The sequence below is a fragment of the Aethina tumida genome, chromosome 3, assembly GCF_024364675.1.
Source record: "Aethina tumida isolate Nest 87 chromosome 3, icAetTumi1.1, whole genome shotgun sequence".
NCBI classification, from domain to species: domain Eukaryota; kingdom Metazoa; phylum Arthropoda; class Insecta; order Coleoptera; family Nitidulidae; genus Aethina; species Aethina tumida.
The window spans coordinates 9120277-9143333 of record NC_065437.1 but is presented as its reverse complement, the minus strand read 5'-3'; the positions used below and the strand labels follow the sequence as shown (position 1 = coordinate 9143333).

The following is a 23057-nucleotide window of genomic DNA, read 5'->3' as shown; positions in this document are numbered from 1 at the left end:
GAAGACCTTAAACCATAAAACTGTTTTCCTAAATAGTCAATCTAATAAAATCTCTTCTAAAGTCCTGCCCATAAAATAAATACAAGAAGACAGGGTACGTACGCCTCAATCAGCGCCGACTCACGCCATTGGTCCGGCAATTATTGGCCGGCCGCTCCGATTGGACCGACGCCCCGGGTGGGGATGATTTTTTTGGTGGGGCACACAACATGGCTGATTTAGTGCCGCAGAGAGCACATCGCATCGCTTAGAGGTTAGTTTACAAGAACACCTCTGCGGAACAGTCGATCGTTTAACAATCCCGACCAATTTGGCTCACGAGTTAATCGGTGCGAGAGTGATCGCTGTCGCCGAAGGGACGGACGAACGGACGGACGAATAGAATATTGTTGTTCGAACCTTCGAACCGGTGACCCGACTGTGTTGACTGACTGATTGACTTGGTTGGATTAGTGGCGTGCGCCAGTGACCCGTACGTGTGTTCCGTTTTTTGACAATATTCCCCAAAGTGTTGGCAGTAGGAGAAAAAGTGTCGAGTACGGTGAGTGGCATGACCGTGCAAGACGAAGCCAGGGCCATGCCTCAGACAGCCGCAACCCGTTCCCGGTTCATGATCACCGACATCCTGAGCGGACCGGCTGACGGTGCGGCGGCCGCGATCATCCGGGGCAGGTCGCCGAGTCCGGGACCGCGGGACCTGTCGTTGCACTCGAACCCGATCCACGACAGCGACACCGACAGTTCCGGACATCCGGACACGTCGAGCGTCTGCTCGAACGGTAAGTGCCCCGAAGCTCCTCCGACTTCTCCCTCGCTGCCGCCCATCCAATTGGATTCGGTGGTGGCTTCCTTAAAAGATACCATCCGACGCTTTGAAATTACACATTAACTTCGAGTAATCCAACGGAGAATGTTTAGAAAACAAAATATCTACGGCGTGGCCCATACACATAAAATTTGTATTTTTTGTTTGTTATAAAGGATGAAAATTTCTACTTTTAGATTTTTAAAACATAAGTTATCTGTGATATTTTTGACAGTTGACTTTATAGACTATTTGATTAAAAAATTAAATTCTTAAAAAAATATTAATTTTAATTTTTTCACAGAATTATGAATATGCTTAGCTTTTTATGAAATTTGTTATATATTCAACAATCGAGTGGTTTATCTAAAAAATTGGTTGTATGATTTCTTCAATTTTCATGTCTAAAAAATTAGCCTGTAGGTTGGTTTTGGTTTTAAAGAAAAAAGACTAACATTTTATCCACAAATATATATTTACATGATTTAAAATTGAAAAAAATCGGACAAAAAAAAATTATGGGGGAGTCCCGCTTTCAAACGGGCCACACTGTATATAAATTATTTCAATAGTACGTTCATATTTATGTTTAATTTATTTTGTAATAATAAGTAATCATTAAGGAGTTAAACAAACATAATTATTTTAAGAGAATTTCTTAATTTTTTAGTTCATTTTTTAAAAAATTTATTGATATAAAATTAATAATTGTGATTTATAATGTGTATTATTTTCTTAATTTTAAAATAATAACTAAATTGTTTTATTCTGTTAATAATAATTAGAAACAACAACAACAAAACAACAATATCATGATGTATTCTTGTATATTTTACTAAAATAAATTTATAAAATTTAAATAAGGCATCTTAAAAAATGTTGTAAAGTATAAACTCAGTAATCCAGTAGTTTAGTTATATTTTCTCCAAAATTGACTCATTTCTTCAATTTTCGTGTCTAAAAATTTACCCTGTAATTTTTAGTTTTGGACAAAAAAAGTGATATTTTATCCTTTTTAATGTTTTACGGTTTAAAATTGAAAATATCGGACAAAAAAATAAATTTTATGAGGGTCCCGCTATATGTATGTTCATATTTATGTTTAATTTATTTTGTAATAAAAAATAATCATTATCAAAAATTCATGAATCATAATTATTTTAAGAAAAAAATTTAATTTTTTAGTTTATTTTTTAGAAAATTTATTGATATGAAATTAACAATTGAGATTTATAATGTGTATTGTTTTTTTATTTTTAAACTAATAAATTAATTGTTTATGTAATAATAATTTAGAAACAATAGTAAATTTATAACGTATTTTTGTAAATTTTGCTAAAATTAATTTATAGTATTTAATTAAGGCATTTAAAAAATATATATATGATTTTTAATATTTCGACAGAATTATGAATATATTTATTTTTTTTATGAAATTTACTATACACCCGTTTTACGCGGTGCTTAATCCAGAGGTGTAGTTAAACTTTTTTAAAAAAATTGATGATTATTAAAAAGATTTAATAAACACATAATTATTCTAAGAATAAATATTATTTTTTTTTAGAAAGTATATTGATATAAAATTAATAATTGAGATTTATAACTTCTATTGTTTTTTATTTTTAAAGTAATAAATAAAATTTGTTATTCTTCTGATAATAATTTAGAAACAACATTAAATCAAGGTGTATTCTTGTTAATTTTGCTAAAATTAATATAAAATATAATTAAAGCATTAAAAAAATATTTTTTAATTTTTCACAGAATTATGAATATTCTCAATTTTTTTATGAAACTTAGTATACACCCATTTTATACGGTGGTTGATCCAGAGATGTAGTTAAATTTAAAAAAAAATGATTATTAAAATTAAAAAAAAAAACACAATTGTTTCAATTTTTTAGTTTATTTTTAAGGAAATTGATATAAAATTAATAATTGAGATTTTCTTTTTGAAGTAATAAATAAAATTTGTTATACTGCTGATAATAATTCAGAAACAATAAATCATGATTCTTGTATATTTTGCTAAAATTAGTTAATAAAATTTAAATAAAGTGTTTTTAGTCTTGTTTTGTAATAAATACATCCAAAATTATTAACAAAAATTTAAATGTTATACATTGACATCTCTTAGAAAACATATTTATTATAATTTGTTAGTTTTGTATATAATAATTACTAATTTAAAACAAGTTTTGGCCACATTAATATCACACACACCTTTTGGTGATTCATATGAGAAAGTCTTTTAAAACTTTTAACATTCACAAGATTTTATTTATTAAGCAGAGGAGGCATTTTAAAGAGCGGTACTTTTAATCCGCAATCAATTCCCGGCACGTACACCAATGTTAATTATTAATTGCAAATCGTATAAATAAAACAATTAAAGTGATTGTGTAATTATATTCGTACACGTTATTCATTTGAAATTATTCAAGAAATTAAGTATTAATAAGTTGATTGTGTTACAATAATTACAGTCAATGGGTGGAAGTTTTTTCCTTTTTGCCGTAATGTAGGTAACACCATAATGGTGCGTATCTGATGTTTATTAAACACACTCCGCCGTTATTATATATAATTGAGTATAACTTTCGTTTTTATAAATAAATGAATTTCTGAAATTGGTATCAAACATCAAACGAGCGCTTCCTTTATTTATTTATATAACGCTTGCGTGACCCGTACAAAACACAGGAAGCTCACCTCGCAACTATTCCATCTATTTAAAATTTTATGCCAACGTTTTACTAAATAATTATAATAATAAAAATCTGCGGCGATCGAATAAAAAGCTAATTTTGATTCACGCCAACAAACTGAACTTTCACGAGAGTCTCCTTACTTTAGGCTGAATATAATGATGTCGGTCGTCGTCACTAACAAACAAATCATTATTAGCATAGTCTTTTTTTATCGGTCTCAATTCCTAATTGGTGGATGGATGCGCCTATTAGCGTCATAAAAAGACGTCCAAATGAGTTTTGCTGTTGTTATTAACAGAGATTTATGTCCGTCGATATAATTAACCGAATTGTAATGGGCTCTTTTACTCTTTTACACGGAAGTTGAACAATTTGGGTTATTTGCGTCGGACACGGTATTATGCGATTAAGACTCGGTACTAATAATAATTGTAACATTTACTTTTCCACGTTCTAAAACAATGTGAAATGTAGTTGTGGAGTTTTCAATTATACGTATACAATTATCGTTTAAGGTTACACCACTCGTAGACGTGCGTGATATGACATCCCATTATAACGAAATTAAATATTTACCCCTGTAATGGTAGTCTTTTGGTCATGTTGATCTAAATCAACGTGAACAGCCCTAATCGAATGCTGAATAAATTATGACCATTTGATTTGTAGCGGTTGTTTCCAAACACGTTATGCACAATATTTATTTTTCCAATTGGAAACGCTGATTGGGTGCGCCTAAATTCGTAATTGCTTTGCACCGTTCACATTTCAGGATAATACCATTTTTATTTCTATTTTTATTTCTCTTTTTATGTCGTCACATTTGGTAACTGGTTAATTTAAACAATACACTCTACTTTACTCTTTATCTTCAATTATTAATTTAAATATAAAGAATAAATTTTGAGTGTCCTGCCTTCAAAGGGGCCACACTGTATATAAATTATTTCAATAATATATTTTTATAATAATAAGTAATCATTAAAAATTCATCAATTATAATTATTTTAAGAAAAAATCTTAATTTTTTAGAAAATTTATTGATATAAAATTAATAATTGAGATTTATGTGTATGTTGTTATCTTATTTTTAAAGTAATAAATAAAATTTGTTATCCTGCTAATAATAATTTAAAAACAACATTAAATCATGATGTAATTTTGTATTTTTTCCCCAAAATTAATTTTTAAAATTTAAACTAATGTTTCTTTTTAACGTCAAATAAAATAATGAAGGTTTAAAAGAAATCTACAGAAATTGTTCAAAATATTTTTAATGCAATTTATTCTTCCCCAGACACCTTCTGTAGTTAATTCTCTTGTAACACATTTGAAAATGCCTCTCTTACTTTCTGAGGCACAATTTACTATCACTGGGCTTTTCATAACCTTTTCTTAAATCAAGGGATGTTAAATCAGGAAAGCTTGGAGGCCATTTCAATGAACTTCTACAAATCATCAAATAATATTTGTAACTCCACAATGTGCCAAAGCACGTAGCACAATAACTAAATCTGTGATTTAGAGAATGCTCGTCCAATTGTTAGACACAAAACAAATGTCATCCATGGCACACTGTTGTCAGTATACATAAGAAAATAATTTTAAATTAAACATAATTAATATGTTTAATTATGTATAATATTTGGTAGTATTAATAATGGCTTTTTATAAAACGGTTCTTAGTTAACTTGTCTGCCAAAAATGAACCTTCCAGTATCAAAATTTGTGACTTTACAGACATTTTGGTTAAATCAACAGTCTAAATTTTAGAAATAAATTATAATAAGTTTAGGTATAGATATTTTATTTGCAAAATTTAATGATTCAAAAATATAGAGGGTGTTTCATTGAAAATAATAAAGTTGATGTCCCTTCCGGCGGAACTAGAAGTAAAATGTTGTTCATATTTAACTAGAAAAGTAGTTATGCTATAAAAATTTCAACCACCCTGTATAGTTTTAATTGAGGAATTTTACCCAATCAACAATAAATAATTAAAATATATTATTAATTATTTTATGAAATATTAATTAAACTGGAAGAGAATTTATTTAAAATATATAAAAATTTAATTTTTGTATAAATATCTCATAATTTATTTATTTTTTTATTTAACGGTTTTAGTTTAAATTTTGACGTTTTTTATTATTAATTAATTGATTATTTGAAATGAAATGTTGATTTAACAAAAAGTGATAAGAGAAAAGAAAAATTAGTTTCCCACTAATTAAAAAAATAATTATTGGCAATCAGCATAAAATTGAAAAGAACTCATTCAGGTTCCGAGAAATTGGTTTGGTTATCTTTTACGACCACAATCATAGATTAGGCTTAGATCGTGTGAAAATCCATTTTTCGAATCATGTACGTGTTTTATTATTACTTAATGATTCGTTAATTTATTTACATAATAAAAGCATTTCTATAAACAGTTTTATGGCTTCCTTGTAAATTAACGATATTGTTTGACGTAATACACAATAAGTAGGCGCAATAAAAAAAGTAACAATATTGCCCGGAAATTAATTTTAATTAGTTTCGAACCATTTTATAATAACATTAACAAGGCAGAAGATAATTAAGGAAGAATTCGTTTTTCACATCACTTACAATATAACGATTATGTCTGCTGGTTTTATAAAATATCCTCCAACAAGATTTGTTTTAATTAACTTCGTTTCGTTTCTTTCACATACTCTTGTTTGTTATTTCTAACTGTTTACAGTTAACGATTTATTGTTTCACTCGGTTACTTCACTTCACTTCATTTCACTTCATTTTTGCCGGCCAATTGTTCTTTTTGTTACAGCATCGATAATTTGATCATTGCTATTAAATTAGTGTTGTTAAAGGAGACGTGTATCAGTGTCAAAACGGGAACCCTTTAACTTAATTCCGATTGACAGAAAGTCCTCTTTGCCCGAGTCAAAGCATCTGTCTGGTTGTCTGGTACCTAGACGTTAGTGGGTCAGTTTTATCGTATTAAAAAATCAAGAGGCGGTCGACAATAATAAGTGGGAAATATAATTTTAAAAACCGGTAGTGATGACACAAAGGGCGTTACATTTAAACGTCAACTTTGATTGGATTAAGCCCAGCAACCTTTTTGGTGCCGTTCCATAAATTTTAATCTGCTTAACTTTACGAGTCAATTTCACACACACACAGACACCAAATTAAAAAGCACAGTCGGTCTGTCGTTTTGCATGCGTCCAAAGTCGAATTTCCTTTTCGCCTCGATCTACGGTAACACAAGGGCCGGAAACGTTAGATCGGACGGCCGATACAGGCGAAACTAAATGGAGTCAACACAAAAACAAGACGGAACACAACAAACTCGTTAACAAATAAGTCTGGCCGGATTATCCGTCGGCGCAATTCGACATTAACGGTGAGACGGACACCACAAACTTGTTTCGAATCTCCTCCGGTAAGAAATTTCGTTCAGGATTTTAAATTAATAAATTTGTAAGTGGTCCATCACATTATTTGAGTAGTTCAAAATGAAAATAGGAACAAAATATAATATTATTTTAATGTTAATTATTAGATTGTCAAGAAGATTATTTGGTTTCTTTTTGGTGAATATTCGGTTAATGTGTTGAAATGATATACAGTTTTAAAGCAAGTGTTTTGTTCTATCTAAACCTATAAACTTGTTTTTACTTAAACATATTTGACCACTTATTCAGGGCATTGAATAAAGTACGAATAAGAACGAAAGTCGCAAGTTTCTTGCTCCACTTCAAGAAAGGCCGAAAGATGAGCGAATCAGCTGGTGACATCAACGATGCGTTTGGCCCAAGAACCACTAACAAACGTATAACACAAAGGTCGGAGACGAGAGTCTTGAATATAATGAGCACAGCAACTGGTTATCTGATGTTGGCGACCACTAATTGAGGGCCTTAGTTGAAACCAATCTGCCCTCCACTATTCGAGAGCTTGCTGCTGAATTAGACGTAAAATACTATTCTTTCCAACCACCTAAAACAGATTGGAGAGTCCAAAAATCTTAACAAATGGATGCCACACTAGTCTAGTCTTCTTTTAGGCATCGTGAACTAGCTGTTTCTCAATTGGATTGTGACTAGTGATCAAATGTGGATGTTATATATGGGAGATTCCCTTGTTGATATAAAAACAGTATAGATGTTATGTTTTAATAAGATTTTTTCAATTCTATCGGTGACTTTATATATGTATGAGAAAAAAGCTTTACCAGTCGCGGTGGCTCCTTAGGTGGATCTTCATTATTAGTATGAGGTCTTATTGTACGTACGTCTTATTTCTGAGCGTTTTTGTCCGTTGGCCTGTAGTGTTTTTTCAAGTGTTCTTGTTCTTGAGCGAGAAATTGGCGATCACTGGACTAAAAAAAAGACTACCCATTGCTAATATTCAGTCTGTTCGTAAAATTTGTTATTCCAAAGAAAATAGCTTTCACTAAGGCACGTACGGAAAAGATCCACTTTAGTGAAAAGTGACACTACGTTGAACTTGACCAGTCTATCTTCTACATCAAGATGTAATCCTTTCAATACCTCAACAAAATGAGTGGAATCTTTGATAACCTTCATACCTCTGAAAATGCTATCCACTCGGTCCAACGAGTATAGTATGGGAAATAATTCCACAATAAACCCCAACAACTAGAGATATGGAAACAATGGTCACGAAAGCCTCAACCTTCCTCATATGTTATACACACCAGACTTTTTATCAACTGATCACTTCTTCAAATATTTCGACAACTTCTTACAAAAACCTTCAGTATTTGTGTATTCTATATTTAAGGTTAAAAAACGCAAAGCTTTCTTGACTACCTTAATATAATCATTAGATGTTAATGTTATAAAACAATTTTATTAATAGCAACATGCTAATTACATCCTTAGATAGGTTGGAGTATCCAGTTTTTGAACGTACTTAGAAGTAATAAATGCAGATTTCGAATAAATGAACTCACTTAATTGGCTGTCAATTTCAATTGAATAAAACTCGGAATTAATGCTTTATGTGTTAGTTTACATATTTTATTGGTAATTGCCATTTAAAAACTAGTTTCATTATATTTTTTACTGAAATCTGGTAAGTGTTGCTTAATCCGCATATTAAACTACCGTTTCTTATTTGCATCAGACCATTTAACTCTTGCAATTGCATATCAAGTGTCGTGAAGAAAAAACATGAGAGGTTGCTCACTTGAGCAGGATCAGATTTATTTATTTATTGTTGTGTGCTCTCGTTACATCAATTATCACCATCACTTCACCGGACGTTTAATCTGAACTCTATTCAAATCAGGCTAATTTCGTAAAAAAACACCCACAATTTGCGACGATTACGACGATTAGAACGGCTTTTCTGGACTGGACATTTGCATATAAAAAATAAAAAGTCGTCGGCTTGAAGACCTAATGCGGATGTAGATCTGACTAACTTAACCTAAGCTAAATGACAACAAATGAACCAACCAGGAGTTGAGTTTTTGTTGAGAGTAACAAAAGCCGTTGAAATCGTTAACAGTCGGTTCGCGTGATCGTCACGATCATTTGAATATCGGCCGAATCAAACATAAATAGAACGAGCGTTTTGTTGTTGCATCGCCAGATCTCGGAATTCAAAAGGCCCCCGCTTTTATTATTATTAATACGAGAATGTTTGAATTAAGATTTTTATCGGCGGGGCCACACGAATTTGTTGTTTATGTGCCAACACCAAAATCACTTTGTAGATTTAATCTGCAATTGCTAATTTCGCATTGCTGCGTTAATGGCGGTCACGTGTGTGCGTGGAAGGTCAGTGCGCAAGTGCAGGGCGTGCCCACGTCCCGTTCGCAACTCACGCGTCCTCTACTTCTCCACTTTCGAGTTAAATAATTTATGGTGTAAAGTGAATGATAAAAAAGAGCGGCATAATTTATTCGTAGGCGCTTACAGTGGAGTGGTTGGTGGTCCGGTGTGCAGAACGGCGTGTACCCATCGTCCCACACGGTCCCTTATCTAACCGTCGTCCATGTATTCACTCAAATCGATTTAAAATTAAACCTGTGTCAGAGATAATAACCCGACTACAATTGTGTATAATTCGCCTATCTTAATGTTCCTTTATCAAACTGTTTATTTCAATTAAGTATTTTGCGATGTCCGCACGCCCACCGCATCTCCTCCAACCTTTCTTTTTATTGTCCCGTCTCCGTTTCGAAAGGGTCATTTACATTAATTAATAACGTTTTGTAACGTAAACATTTCGCTTTCGGTGACCGCGGAGATGACAGGGAAAAGGAGTAAGACGTAAGACGGGGATGGTCGCCCCCAAATCCACTTTGTGCGCCGCTCACGTTTCCGCCGCACGGAGGATTTTTCGGGGCCTTTCTCCTGCACGACGTTTTCCTGTTGTTCCATTCTATAAGTTTAAGTTTGTTTAACGTGACCCCCGAGTGATTTTGTTTGTCGGATTGGGCTTAATTGCTTTTGAAACGGATAATGGGCCGACGATTTTCTGAACGGGAACCTGAATTGAAATCGATTCGCCAAATCCATTACCGAGTTGGGTCTTTTGTATCGCATTGACGTTAATCTATTTGTTGTATAGAAAATCGAATGGGACGCGTTAACAACACCCCTTCGTTTACCCCCATATTAACCTGGCTCTCCTTTATGTTGTTTAGGAAAAATAAATTAATTTACGCTTAATTTAATATGATAATGCGGAACGGATAAAAGTTTCTTGACATTTATTTTAAGTGAGCCTAATGAATCCTTGCGTGGCACGATAAGGATTAATTGCAATAACTGCACTTGATTGCGGCATTATGTTAAAAGGATATTGTATAAGGTAATTTATGTTAATTCTGCGAACGTACTAAGCGCGCAAATTAAACAGTCGATTAATGAATATAATTCGTATTGTCGAATTAAATAAACAAAAGAGCCAACCGTTTCGTTAGGAATTCATTAAATACGAATTATATCGATGATAAAGAAGAAATCATGCAACGTATAAACATATAATGACATTTAAATTGCGACTTTATTCAAAAGAAATCGTAATAAGTAGACTTTAGATTCTAAATCGTTCATCCTGTAATTTCGAATGCAATTTTTTCTAAAAATGTTATTATTAACGTAATACGGTTTTTCGCATCGTTAACTGTTCATAAATGTTCACCAACTGACTGTTTTATTATGTTTTATTGCTCCCAGTCATGCCATTCTTCGGTTTGTAGCTACAACGCTCATTTTGTTTGGAATAACGACGTCGCTGCTTCGGCTTCTAATAAACCAGATTGCGTATCAGTTTTATGAAATGTTTCGCACATCTATTTATGAGCAAAAGAAATAATACAAATATATTGATATTAATAACTCGAATGTTTTATTATGTTTCAAATTATGTGAAATTTTTGCTTGATAACTGGAATTTAGAATAAATATATGGCACAACCTTCGATAAGTTGAATTTCTCCTGTCTCAGCTAAACTCTTGATGATGCTGTTTTGTGTCCAAACGGCATTCATTTAACTAAGAATATTTTCAATTAGATGTCTTAAAGACAACTCCTACAATGGTAATTACATTTTGCTTCTAGGCTTCGTGTAACAAAACCTATATATGAAGTTTCATTTCTACTTTTCTCATAGTTTTCTTATCCTTTTTTATATTAATTAATTACTTTTTGGGCTTCGTCTCAAAACTCTTGTTGATTAAAACATTTTCTGCTTAGGTCTTAATTTTGTCATACATTGTAATTTAAATTTGTTTAATTTTTTATTATACTCCTGTGTTAGTGAATTTTATTATTTATCTCACTTTTGCTTTTCCTCTTTATTAACATTTTAACCAGTATTTGTATTTTTTTATGGCTGTTTTTGTCATTTTGTTGTTTGTTTTTTGCTCTTACTTATCTTTTATTGACTTATTTTAGAACTTTTTTATGTTTTACAATTAAACTTTGATTGATCATAAATTGATAATAAATCATATATGATAAATACACACAATTTTATTTAATAACTCGAAGACTAATTCGCGTGTCCCAGAGGGAAGAGGGCCAGGTAACAGTGTTAGATTAGCAATTCGGCGGTAATAAGCGGTGGCGTAACAGGACACCCTCCACTTCTCCAGACCCTCACTCTTAATGGGGGGCAATTACGTTATGACTCGTTCGCGTGTACAAAGTGTTGCTTTTTGCTGTCGTTATGTTGCTTTATATAACTGTCCGATAATACGATCAGATTACGCCGGACTCGAATCCACCATTGTTTCCATTCTTGCTTTTCTTGCTTTTCTTCTTTCCTCATTGTTTTACGGACCGTACACGAAATGCGGGGCCGAGATTGACGTACGTCGGTCCGATCAGAAGGGCGTCGTTGCGAGCGTCGCTCCAATTCCCCCCACCAACAGCTGATTGGTCGCAGCTTCCGGTGTGTCTTTTATCCCCGCGTTACGCGTCGCCGTCGCGACGGCTGAAACAATGGCCGAGATCAATTTCGGGCTGCCGCACAACAATGAACCTAACTGTAGTTTAGTTAGTTTAAATGGCGATCGATTAATTTGGCTTCGTCGATGTTGCAGGTCAGAACGGCGACGACTCGCTAAACTCGTCCAAGAGCAGCGCGATCAACAAGAAACAGAGGAAGGCACGCACGGCGTTCACGGACCTCCAGCTGCAGACATTGGAGAAGAGCTTCGAAAGACAGAAATACCTCAGCGTGCAGGACCGGATGGAACTGGCGGCGAAACTCAGTTTAACGGACACACAAGTGAAAACGTGGTACCAGAACAGGAGGTGAGTAACTTGACAGGGAGAGACGCGTCGCGGTGGCGTGCCAGGCCGCCATCTGGACGCAGCGTATGCCGCGTTGCGGCGCAATTGAAAGCGGCCGTCGGAAGTCTTTAAACGAGTTGCTTATCTCGGATTAATAATGTATGTTAAACTACCCTTAAGTGCTGGCAAATTGTTGTTTGAACCTCCGACCTGTTCGCCGACACCATGCGACTCCTAATTTATGCCGGAGGCCAACACGCGTCGCTTATCGCCGGCCCCGTGGAAAATTAAGCCGCTAATTTTTATGGGCGCCATTTAGAACGCGTTTTTCCAACAAATCGCACCGCACGTTGTTAACACGAACGCCACTTTAAACACCATTTTTTATGTGTGGGGAAATCGATAATCGATATGTGATCAAGTTGGAAATAAGACAAATTGTTTAATTATTAAGAAAACAATTTTTGATTTTTCATATTTTTCATTTAAACTTTATTTAAATGGTAACTATAAAATATAGGCAAGATTAACTTATTAATCAAAATAATTGGCACAATATTTGAACATTTTCATATATAAATTTCAAAGAAAAAAGAACATACATATTTTTTACAAACTCTCAGACACTCAGAAATGTTTACGTTTTTATTTATTAATTTATTGATTTTTTAAATATTTTTATGAATAACTTGTATAATTTTAGTTGAAAAATTATTCTTTATATATTGTTTACCAGCAAAAGTTGGTTAAAAAGCGAAAATTTGTCAAATTAAATTCTTTAATCCCTTAATCTTTTAATTACTTGGTTTTCTAAATATTTTATGAATAAGTTTTGAAAAAAAAATATTTTTTTGTCTTGTCATAAAATGAAAAAATTGAGGATAAAGAGGCTTAAAAACATTTTTTGACACAACTTTTTAAAAACACAATCAAAAAATTGATTTTAGTTTTTTTCTATTTTTAAAAACCATTTATTCACCTGGGATTTGTCTTTTATTCCTAAAAATTAGATAAAAAATCGTCGTTTATTAATTTTGACGTGTACTATTGAAAATATTATAGCAAAATCGAAAAACTTAATAAAAGTTAAAAGAAAAGAGGTCGAAATCGAAATCGAAATTTCTGTAGGCAAATACCTCATACAAACCCGTCCAAACCATGTACGACAACAAATTAATTTTAATTATTTCAAAAAGAAAAGAAAAATGATGCAGCAATGATAAAATGTTAAATGACAATTAGCCCGGAATGTTAATAGTACGTGCATGCGTGTACGAATGTTATTATCTGTGACAAAGAAAACGATCGTGATTGAACGTATCAATCAAGAACATCTGGACCGTCGTAAAAAAACCACCTGAATACATTCCGCGTTAAACGTCAAACGAACTAGTTTGGTGCAATCATAATCATAATCAGAATAAGGAAACGCCGTGTGAATATCTGGCGGTGATTCTGCGGGATGGATGTGTCGTAATTTCGTAGAAAATTGATGGTTCGGCGGCTACTTTATTTAAGTGCGCATAAAACTAATTAACCCCGCTGCAATACTGGATGGATACTTTTGATATCTGTGACCAAAGCGCCAACGTGGAAGTAATTAAAATGCAATAAAAAGATTCAACGAATGATTAACGATCATAAATGTAATTATCCCAAGTGCATACAGAAAATTACCACAAACACAATAACAAAAGCCAAACTATTAATGTAAATAATAGGAACTTTATAAGGAGTTGTCAGTGATTAATGGTAACTCGTGTAATGACGCAAGAAATCTTCATTTTATCCACTACCTCACATTCAATTACGCGTTAATTATTCCTAATTAGATCGATAAATTTTACTTGCAAATCATCCAGATTCCTTCTGGATGTTATGTCGTGGATTTTTTTTCACGCACTCATCAGATAAGGTCGCCTAATGCACGTAAATCTAAGACGATTTGGTCAGACCGGTAATGCGACTAATTAAGCCGGAAAGCGGATTTCAAGCCGTTTTATCCGGGTACTATCCGCAAACTAATATCGGAAAGACAAAAAATAATAGTTCGATTAATGATGGGTTCCTTTGATAAAGAGCGTGAAGACACCGGCAGCAGGCAGAAGGCACCAGGCACCAGGCACCGCGTGTTAGACAAACAATTTCGGTACGTCAAAGGATTGGTTTGGTGGGTTCATTAGTGTGTAATCTTTGGGATATTTATAGTCATGTTATTAAATATCCCACAGTAGCAAAGTTATGTGGCGTGTAGTAGCCCCTGGAAAGGTAAGGCGATATTTCATGTAGGAATTGTTTAAAATCATTTAGTCACCTAATTGTCGAGGAAAAATGCTGACGTGTTGCCGAGGCGCCGACAAACAATTACCATCTACCATCCCAACACTGATGAGACGAGTCTCGGCCGCCAGTGTCGGTAAATTACAACCCTGATTACTTATTATGCCTCTCCGTTAACGGACAGAAGAATCATCTCCGAAGGACTGGACCGTCTTAATAACACCTTTATTTAGGCCTGATTTAATTTGAAGGTGACTGCTTTAATTGGGATTAATTCCATTCCGCGCTGACACTGATCGCCCGCTTTTACGAAAGCAATAAAGCAATGAAGAAATCGGCCGGGGTTGTTGGTGGCGGCTGATTTAAAATTTCCATGGCGCAAAGTAATTGCCGTTATTTGATCGTGAAGCCCATTAATAACCAAAGGACCTTAATGCAAGGCGACTAGGGTACAAATTTGAGTAAACGAAAAGGCAGATACGATCTGCATATTCCGTGATACGTGTTGTACAAGTTCGGGCGGCGTTCGTGGCCGCCCCCGTGCTCCCGCGTCCGCATAAATACATGATTTATTTCTTTCCACTCTTACCGTATTTACCGTTTCGATAAGGCCGATTTTCACTTGGCGTAATCGCACAACGGAATCAATCGTATGGCACGCAACTCGAAGCCAATTACACCTAATTTCCACTCGTACTTTGTAAAGTGCACATTTTCCTGGCCTGGCCCGCCGTGGCGCATATGCATACTGCAGATATCGCAGCTAAACACTCGCAATCACGGTACCGGGATCCAGCAATTTGCAATTGAGAATCCATATTGATGGATTCTCGTGACTTTCTTTCTTCTTTTTAATATTTTAATTTTCTTTAATAAAATACGCCAAATGGGTATAGCTGGCTTTCTATGGGAAACCTGTCCCACTGGTGAGTTCAACTTGAACTTGGAGGATTGTTTTGACATCAAATGAAATTAATTCAGACAAAGTTTCTTCGAAAAGTCCTTTTTTATTCATTATTCAATAGTAAGAATGAAAATTAATGAATAAGTTCATCAATAAGTTCTTAGGAGTTCCTGAATGTAAAGGAATCTTAAAAATCATTTCCTGAACAAATTGTTGTTTTTGTCCTTAAAAATCGACTAATCAAATATTTTTATGAAGAAGTTCTGCAATTCTTGAATATAAAGAAGTCTTAAAAAACAAAAAATATATAACTTATTCCAAAAAAATATTTAGAAAAAAGGATATTAAAAAAATTTTAATTTCAATTCATTTCAAATAATTTTTCTGCACTATTGACAATAATTTCATACTGTTAATAAATAAAAACAAAAAGATTTATTTGATAAGATACAATATTTATTTTTTTGACAATAAAAAAATTTTTGACAATGATGAATTGTTGTATATTTTTAGTTAGAAAATTATTTTCTATATATTTTTAAACGTTAAATTTTGAAAATAAAAATAATGTTTATTTTTATTATTATAATGTGCCACGACTTTAAAGAAATGAAAAAAATCCTGAATATCAAAGGGTACAAAAACATTTTGTGACAAATTTGGCAGTGGATATTTTTTTAAAATATTTCGGTTCTTACAAACCGGTTATACATCTAAGATTCATAATGAAAGTATTTTTTGTGACTTTTATTCCACATGATTGGGAAAAAAATGTCATTTATTAATTTTGATTATTGAAAAAAATTATTAAATAAGAAAAAAAAGAGGATATTTGGAAAAAGTCAAAAACAATTTAAGGTAAATAAAGTAAAATTTGTTTCAATTATTTTTATTTGATATTAAAATAAAATCTTCTAAACACTGTTCCAATTAAAACAAACGAAGAGAAGAATCGGTGGCAGTGACAGTGACGTGCGTAGTTTAATCGGTAACTCGGAACAATTAAGTTATTTACCGGACTGTGACTAATTTAACATTACATAAATGAATAATGCAGAATAATATGTCATTGTGTAAAGTATAATACGGTTATTACTCCGCCTTTATTGTCTATCCATGGGTATTGTCGCCCGCTCGTTAAAATTCGAATTAATGGCGAAATCTCCACCGGATGTGAGATTTTAGTTTTCTACTAATTATCTGTGGGACATCCGTTAATACGAATTAGGCGAATACACCGAATTAAATCGCTCTTTAAATCGGAATTAATAACTGGAACATGGCTTTTAATTCAATTTTTAACGTCCATTGTTTTGTTACCGCTTCCTCCAATCTGCCGCTTGAAACATGGGTACAAAAACATACCCATGTTCAAGTGGTTGGGTGATGTTAAAAAACCCTTCGTGCAATAACATTAAAATTAGTTCGGCCGAGATGGCATTCTCATAATAAATCTCGTGCAGTTGACAAATGACAATTAGATATAAAACCTCTTGTACGACAATAATAACACGGTAAGTACGGATTTAGTGTAGTGTGATAAATACGTTGAACCCCACGGAACCCATGGAATATCAACAATACGCTAATGCGCTTTAATGGCTGTAATTTTACGGCTACCACATATGTATTATAATCACATTAAAAGCTTGTTTTTCTTTTCCACAATTTATTCGACAGTCGAGAGCTGAGAACTAAAAACACACGTTCACCACCGTTCGGACTAATACCGAATAAATTAGGGGCAATTTCGGAATTCCTCTAAACAAAAGCAGCAACCGTCTGGCGTTATTTGTATAAATAACCGGTGCGATGCTAATCAGCGGCAATCAAAGCAAGTTGCGAGAGTGGGCGAAACACAAAAGCTCTTTTAAACCGAATGCAGCGAGTCGATTTAAAGCGCGGCGCAGAAAAAACACGTTAAAAGCGTGGCAAAGTGACCAACGGACTATTATTTAGGAAAAAGGCCGCAATGCAGTGGCCGCAGAATGAATGGCACACCGGTAATAACAGGAAATACACAAAGATATAAACATGAACTATTCTGGCCAATTTACAAACCTTTATGCTACATGAAACTGCGGCTCATTCGCTTTAAATCTATTATTTACGAAACTTTATGACCGTTAGACCGGTAATTATTGTTTAAATTAGAGGTGTCGGCCAACTGGGCCGGCCCTCCACGTGAATTATTACACCTGCATGCAAATTTCGAGGGGCCCACTTTAATTACCTTACTTTGATTAACATCTTTCGAATTGCGTTTATATGTTCCTCTGCTCTTTCCTCCACTTCTTCCATTTTCAATCATTTTACACACCGCATTAATTACAACACAATTAAAATCACCTTTACTACTCAAAATTTCCTTTCCAAGAATGACACGTTACAACTGACTGTTCACAACACATTCTAAATGATTTTTGAAAATTACTCACTTCATCGACTTTTTATCTTAAAACAATTTAATTTAATAATTGGTTGATAAGCCAAATTAAAATTAAATTAGTATGTTTTAAATACAATCGATAACTGGAAGCAAATTGGTTGGCAATGGTGTCCAGAGTAAAAAACTATGTGTAATTTTTACTTAATAATTGAAACTTCGATTTCTATAATATTTAAGACCAATTATCGATTGATCAGAATAATGCCAGAAACTCATAAAGTTTACTTTATGGTCTTTATATGATTACAACATTCCAAATTCTAAATTTTTTGATAAATAGTATATTCTAGCAGTATCTTTTATAATATCTAGTTTAAATCATACTTAGTATTGGCAAAAAGTACAGCAATTTTTTTAAAATTCAAATAATTTTTGTCTTGGTTATTATGTTCAAAAAAATGTATATTAAAAATTAACGTCCCTTTATAAATTTAACAATTACATACTTAAACAATAAAAAATAAAGAGTTTAATTTTACTGACGATTATTTGTTTTGGGTTGGCAAAAAGTAAAGCAACTTATGTTTAAAGAACCGTGAATAAATCTTGCAGATTACTATACTCTTTATCTCTTATTTTATTGTTCACTATTTCCCATAGGTCACCTTACATATAAAATCGCATCAAAACGTTTCCAATCTTTTAAAGTCCAGTCTAAAAGGGACCTGGTAAATTCAACTTTCATTCGTCTGTTCTTCTCTAATAGTAGTGACTTTTTAGTCTGGCTTTCTCGCATGAAGTAATTTATCTCTTACCGTTTCTTAAAGACACATTAATTCCAAGTTTTGTCTCAAATAGACTTTTATGCCAATTGAATATTTAGTTTTTTGATTTGTAATTAACAGAATTATTTTTAATGCAAGAAATATTCATCGATATGTTTTATGCTATCATTTTTGCCAATACTGTACATAATTAATACACATTTATAACTTTCTATGTTTTAATTACTAACTAACTTTTTTGTGGTATAGTTCGATTATATTTTTAAGAATTAGTCCAATACAAGTCTCTTACCTCTGAACAACATAGTTGAATAATTTCTAATTAATTTTTTAACAAGAGGCAACATATTAAAATTATTTTTTCCCAAAGAACTCAATCAACTTTTTGTCAAATTACAATAATCGTTTGCGTCATCATAAATTGAATTTTTCAGCGAAAAAAAAAAATTGTTTATTAATATTCCGCTCATCTTCATAGAAGTGCGTAAACTTAATTAAACAAAGAAAACACGATGAATTCACGTGGCAGTGATACGACGCGTCCCTCCGAAACTGCCCAGTCATTTTATTTACACGGCAAAAACAATAAATGAGTTTAAACAGTTTCGGCGAATATTTACTTTGAGAGTCTCGACAAGAACTGGCGTAACTAATATGACCAACAGCTTTTAAGCAGCCATGAGAATTCCCCTTTTTGTCCGGGACAAAGTGCCAGTCAGACCAAGACAGCGCACGTCTCCCCACATTAAGAAAACTATTTATTTTAAATATCGGTTATTCAAATTAAATGACACGACATTTTTCGACTTTCGACACCAGAAAAAATACCAAAGTAAACTGTGAACATTTACTAAACTATTTAATGTTTCGTCACACTTTTTTCGGGATTCTTCGATTGCTCAATCATAGACGATTATTTACACTCCCGTATTTGTGTATCTGGACCGAGATCATTGGGGGAGAACGTGTAATGTTTAAAGTGCACAAAAAATGAGTATCTCAAATTAATAGACGCCGCAACCGGCAATCAAACAGTCCAATTACTAACCAACATAAGAAGACGTTGGTTGGCTAATCGAATCTCGAGGTATTCGAACGTGTGAAAAGTTTTGGTCCGTCAAAGCAAATGTTGTTGTCAGGGTAATCGGCCGTAATGCATTGTTAGAGCCATATAATAATAGGAAATGTATGTAATTTATCCGGGCAAAGTATGCTCAGTTCCCAAACCTGCAATCATTAACACTAATAATCCTAACAACTATAAATCGAAGATCCGCTCAAGCATAAGGCCTAAGGTAAACCATCTACATTACCCATTGTGGTAGCGACCACTTAAATGGAAGCAATATAATTTTCTATAGGAATTCATTACTCCATTCATCCCCTTCGGTTAATTGGTCTGCGACCGCAACGTGAGCATCTTGCAAGTACGACCGTTGCCACCCCAACGTACACGCTACCCCTTCGGCCATAAATCAAAACGCATAATGATCGGACAAAAATGAAATTCATGTGGGACCATACGACCGTAAAGCACGTTTACCTGCGTCGCATCGCAATTGCTAATTACCGAGTCGCCACCCACTCGTCGGTAGGTACGGAGGACCCCAATTAGCCGAGATCGCCAAGTTTTGCGGCAATTCTTGAAACAAGCCAAATCACTTTGGAAGAATGAAACGGCACTTTTTCGCCGGCCAGACCTATACTTTGCGTTGTTATTGATTTAAGTAAATTAAAAAGCACTTTTACAAATTACCATTCCAGTTTAAAACTGATACCGATAAACGCCTCGTCATTATTTGGACTAGAATTTTGTTTGGAAAATTAGGTTTCGGCGTCGAAAGTAAATATCGTCTGAAAAATTTCACAGTTGTCGTTACGGTTGCCGCGGCACGCCGCTCCGATAAAGGAAATCATTACGGGTCACAATTTTTTTCCTTCACGATCACGTCCGAGGGGTGTGGAATGGAACGCCATATAATTATGTTATTTTCTTCTAAAACATGTTCAAAGTCCGCTTCAATTTCATGTTAATTCATTCATGTATTCCTAAAATATTCGAGAATTTTAATGTAAAATGTCTTTTAATAACGATAAATTGTTACATATCACATAAATAATACATACTCCTTAATATCGAAAATGCGTGTCAAAATCTCGGGAACGTTTCCAATGGTAATTTACCAAATTAATTGACTAAATCACGATCCGCTTCATATATTAATCCCTTAAACATTTTCGTTTTACCTCTGAATACTTTATTTATTCAATAATGAGTATATAATTATAAAATATTTACATCCTTAAATACACTGTTTCAAGAAATTAACGCACCACACTAATACTAATAAATGATTGTTGTTAATATTTTTTCAAAACGGGAAAAATAAACATATACATACACTCATTGTATATTTATTTAAAAATAGGTTTTTATTTATAATTGTTATAAAAAATCTTAAAAAATGATTTTCTAAAAAATTTAAAAATTAAAAAAAAAAAATCATATTGGTAAAAATTAAAAATTTTATTTTATTCATTATTTTTGCAAAAAATCTTAACTCAATGTGGGGTATTTTTACTTCTATTACGAATAACAGACTCACATTTTCTGTTCATATTCAAAATCTAGGTTCAAATTTTATTTTGGTCAGTCCACGAAATGAGGTGGTATTTACGAAGTTACATTAAGCATATCTTTCATTTGGCAAATATATTTCAAATAACAAAAAAACTAGACATCTAATAAAAGCTGTTATATACTTTTTAAAAGTCATACACAAGGGTGTTTCATTTAATAAAACAATGTACTATTTAACAAAATAGAAAAAAATATTTTAAAAAATTGTAGATGGTGCGTTAATTTCTTGGAACAGCGTATGTAGAAATGTAAAAAAATGTTTTTTACATCTTCCGGAAATATTAATAAAATTCTTATCTTGTTACAGAACAAAATGGAAAAGACAGACGGCCGTGGGACTGGAACTACTGGCCGAGGCCGGCAACTACGCCGCCTTCCAACGATTATACGGCGCACCACCGTACGGATGCTGGTACCCGCCGCAGACGGCCGGCCCGACCGCGCCGCCCAGCGCCGCCGACATCTATTACAGACAGGCAGCCGCCGCGGCCGCCGCCACGCTCCAAAAACCGCTCCCGTACCGACTGTATCCGCCGGGCATGGGCCTGGGGATGCCGGGACCGAGCGCCCATCTGGGCTCGTTGGCGGCGAGCAGTTCGCTGAGCACGCTCTCCAGCTATTACTCGAACCAATCGGCCGAGGGACCGTCGCCGAGGTCGCCCAGTCCGGACGCGCCGCTCGATCCGGGATCGCCCGGCACCGGGGGCAGACGGTCGCCCTCCGACGACGAGGACACCATCCACGTCTGAGGACGCTCCGACATTTATAAATATTGTGATATAAAGTGTACTATAGCTGGACCTGTTTATTTATTTTGCGCTTTTAAGTGTTGTGTAGGAAATAAGGATGTATAGATGAGAAATGGACAATTTTTCTAATTAGAATTGTCGTAAATACGGGCTTGATGTAAATTTTGTCGAAAACATTCCAGTGTGGGTTGAAACTCTACATTCCCAGTGTATTATATGAATGGTTTTATTTCGGATTGCACACTCGATGTAATCGTTATCTTTATTTTGCTCGATGAGTATGTTTATTCATGTTTATATTAGAAATAATAGAATAAAGAATTTTAAGTTTTTATTACCTACTAAAGTAGTATTATTGCAATCCTCTCAAATCCATTTTCAAAATTAACTAAAAAGTTGGTAAGGTAAGTCATTTCAAACAAAATTTATATTAATTTAATAAAAGTCACTATTTTTTACTTTTTATCAAAACAGTATTGTACTAATATTAATCACAGTCATTTATAAAAAACGGACTTCATTAAAAAAAATTACATAAGTAGAATAATTTTATTTTAAAATATGACTTATAAAGAAACACATTTAAACTTTAGTAAAACAAAATATAACATTACTTTAACTAAAAAATAAAATAAGGAAACTAATTTTAATAAACACAATAACATGTAATAAAATTTAAATTTTTGATTCAAAATTTCAATTTTATAAAATTTATTAAAATAATACAATAAAATAAATTTATTAAAATAAATATATATGTATGTCTATCACACAAAATTTTATACTCATTAGACGTTTATTACCAAAAATTAATGTACAATACTTTAATATTAAAATCATTTTCAGCATAGTAATTTATTAAAAAACATTCTTAAATACAATAATTTCATTCTAACTGACTTCAAACTTCAACTTAGCTTATTAAATCACTAGCAGTAACATCAAAAAGAAAAACATTTAAATTTTAGTGGAACAAAAAATAAATGACTTAACTGATAACTAAAATATAGAAATAACA

General features: G+C 33.2%; 1 protein-coding gene across 1 annotated transcript; it reads left to right on the top strand.

Moving 5' to 3' along the window:
• Window positions 1-327: 327 nt before the first annotated feature.
• Window positions 328-22367, top strand: LOC109608561 (homeobox protein B-H1-like). Its single transcript, XM_020025009.1, has 3 exons — window positions 328-779; window positions 12099-12312; window positions 21598-22367. The coding sequence occupies exons 1-3, from the start codon at window positions 551-553 to the stop codon at window positions 22037-22039; spliced, it is 885 nt and encodes a 294-aa protein (XP_019880568.1). The 5' UTR covers window positions 328-550; the 3' UTR covers window positions 22040-22367.
• Window positions 22368-23057: the final 690 nt, after the last annotated feature.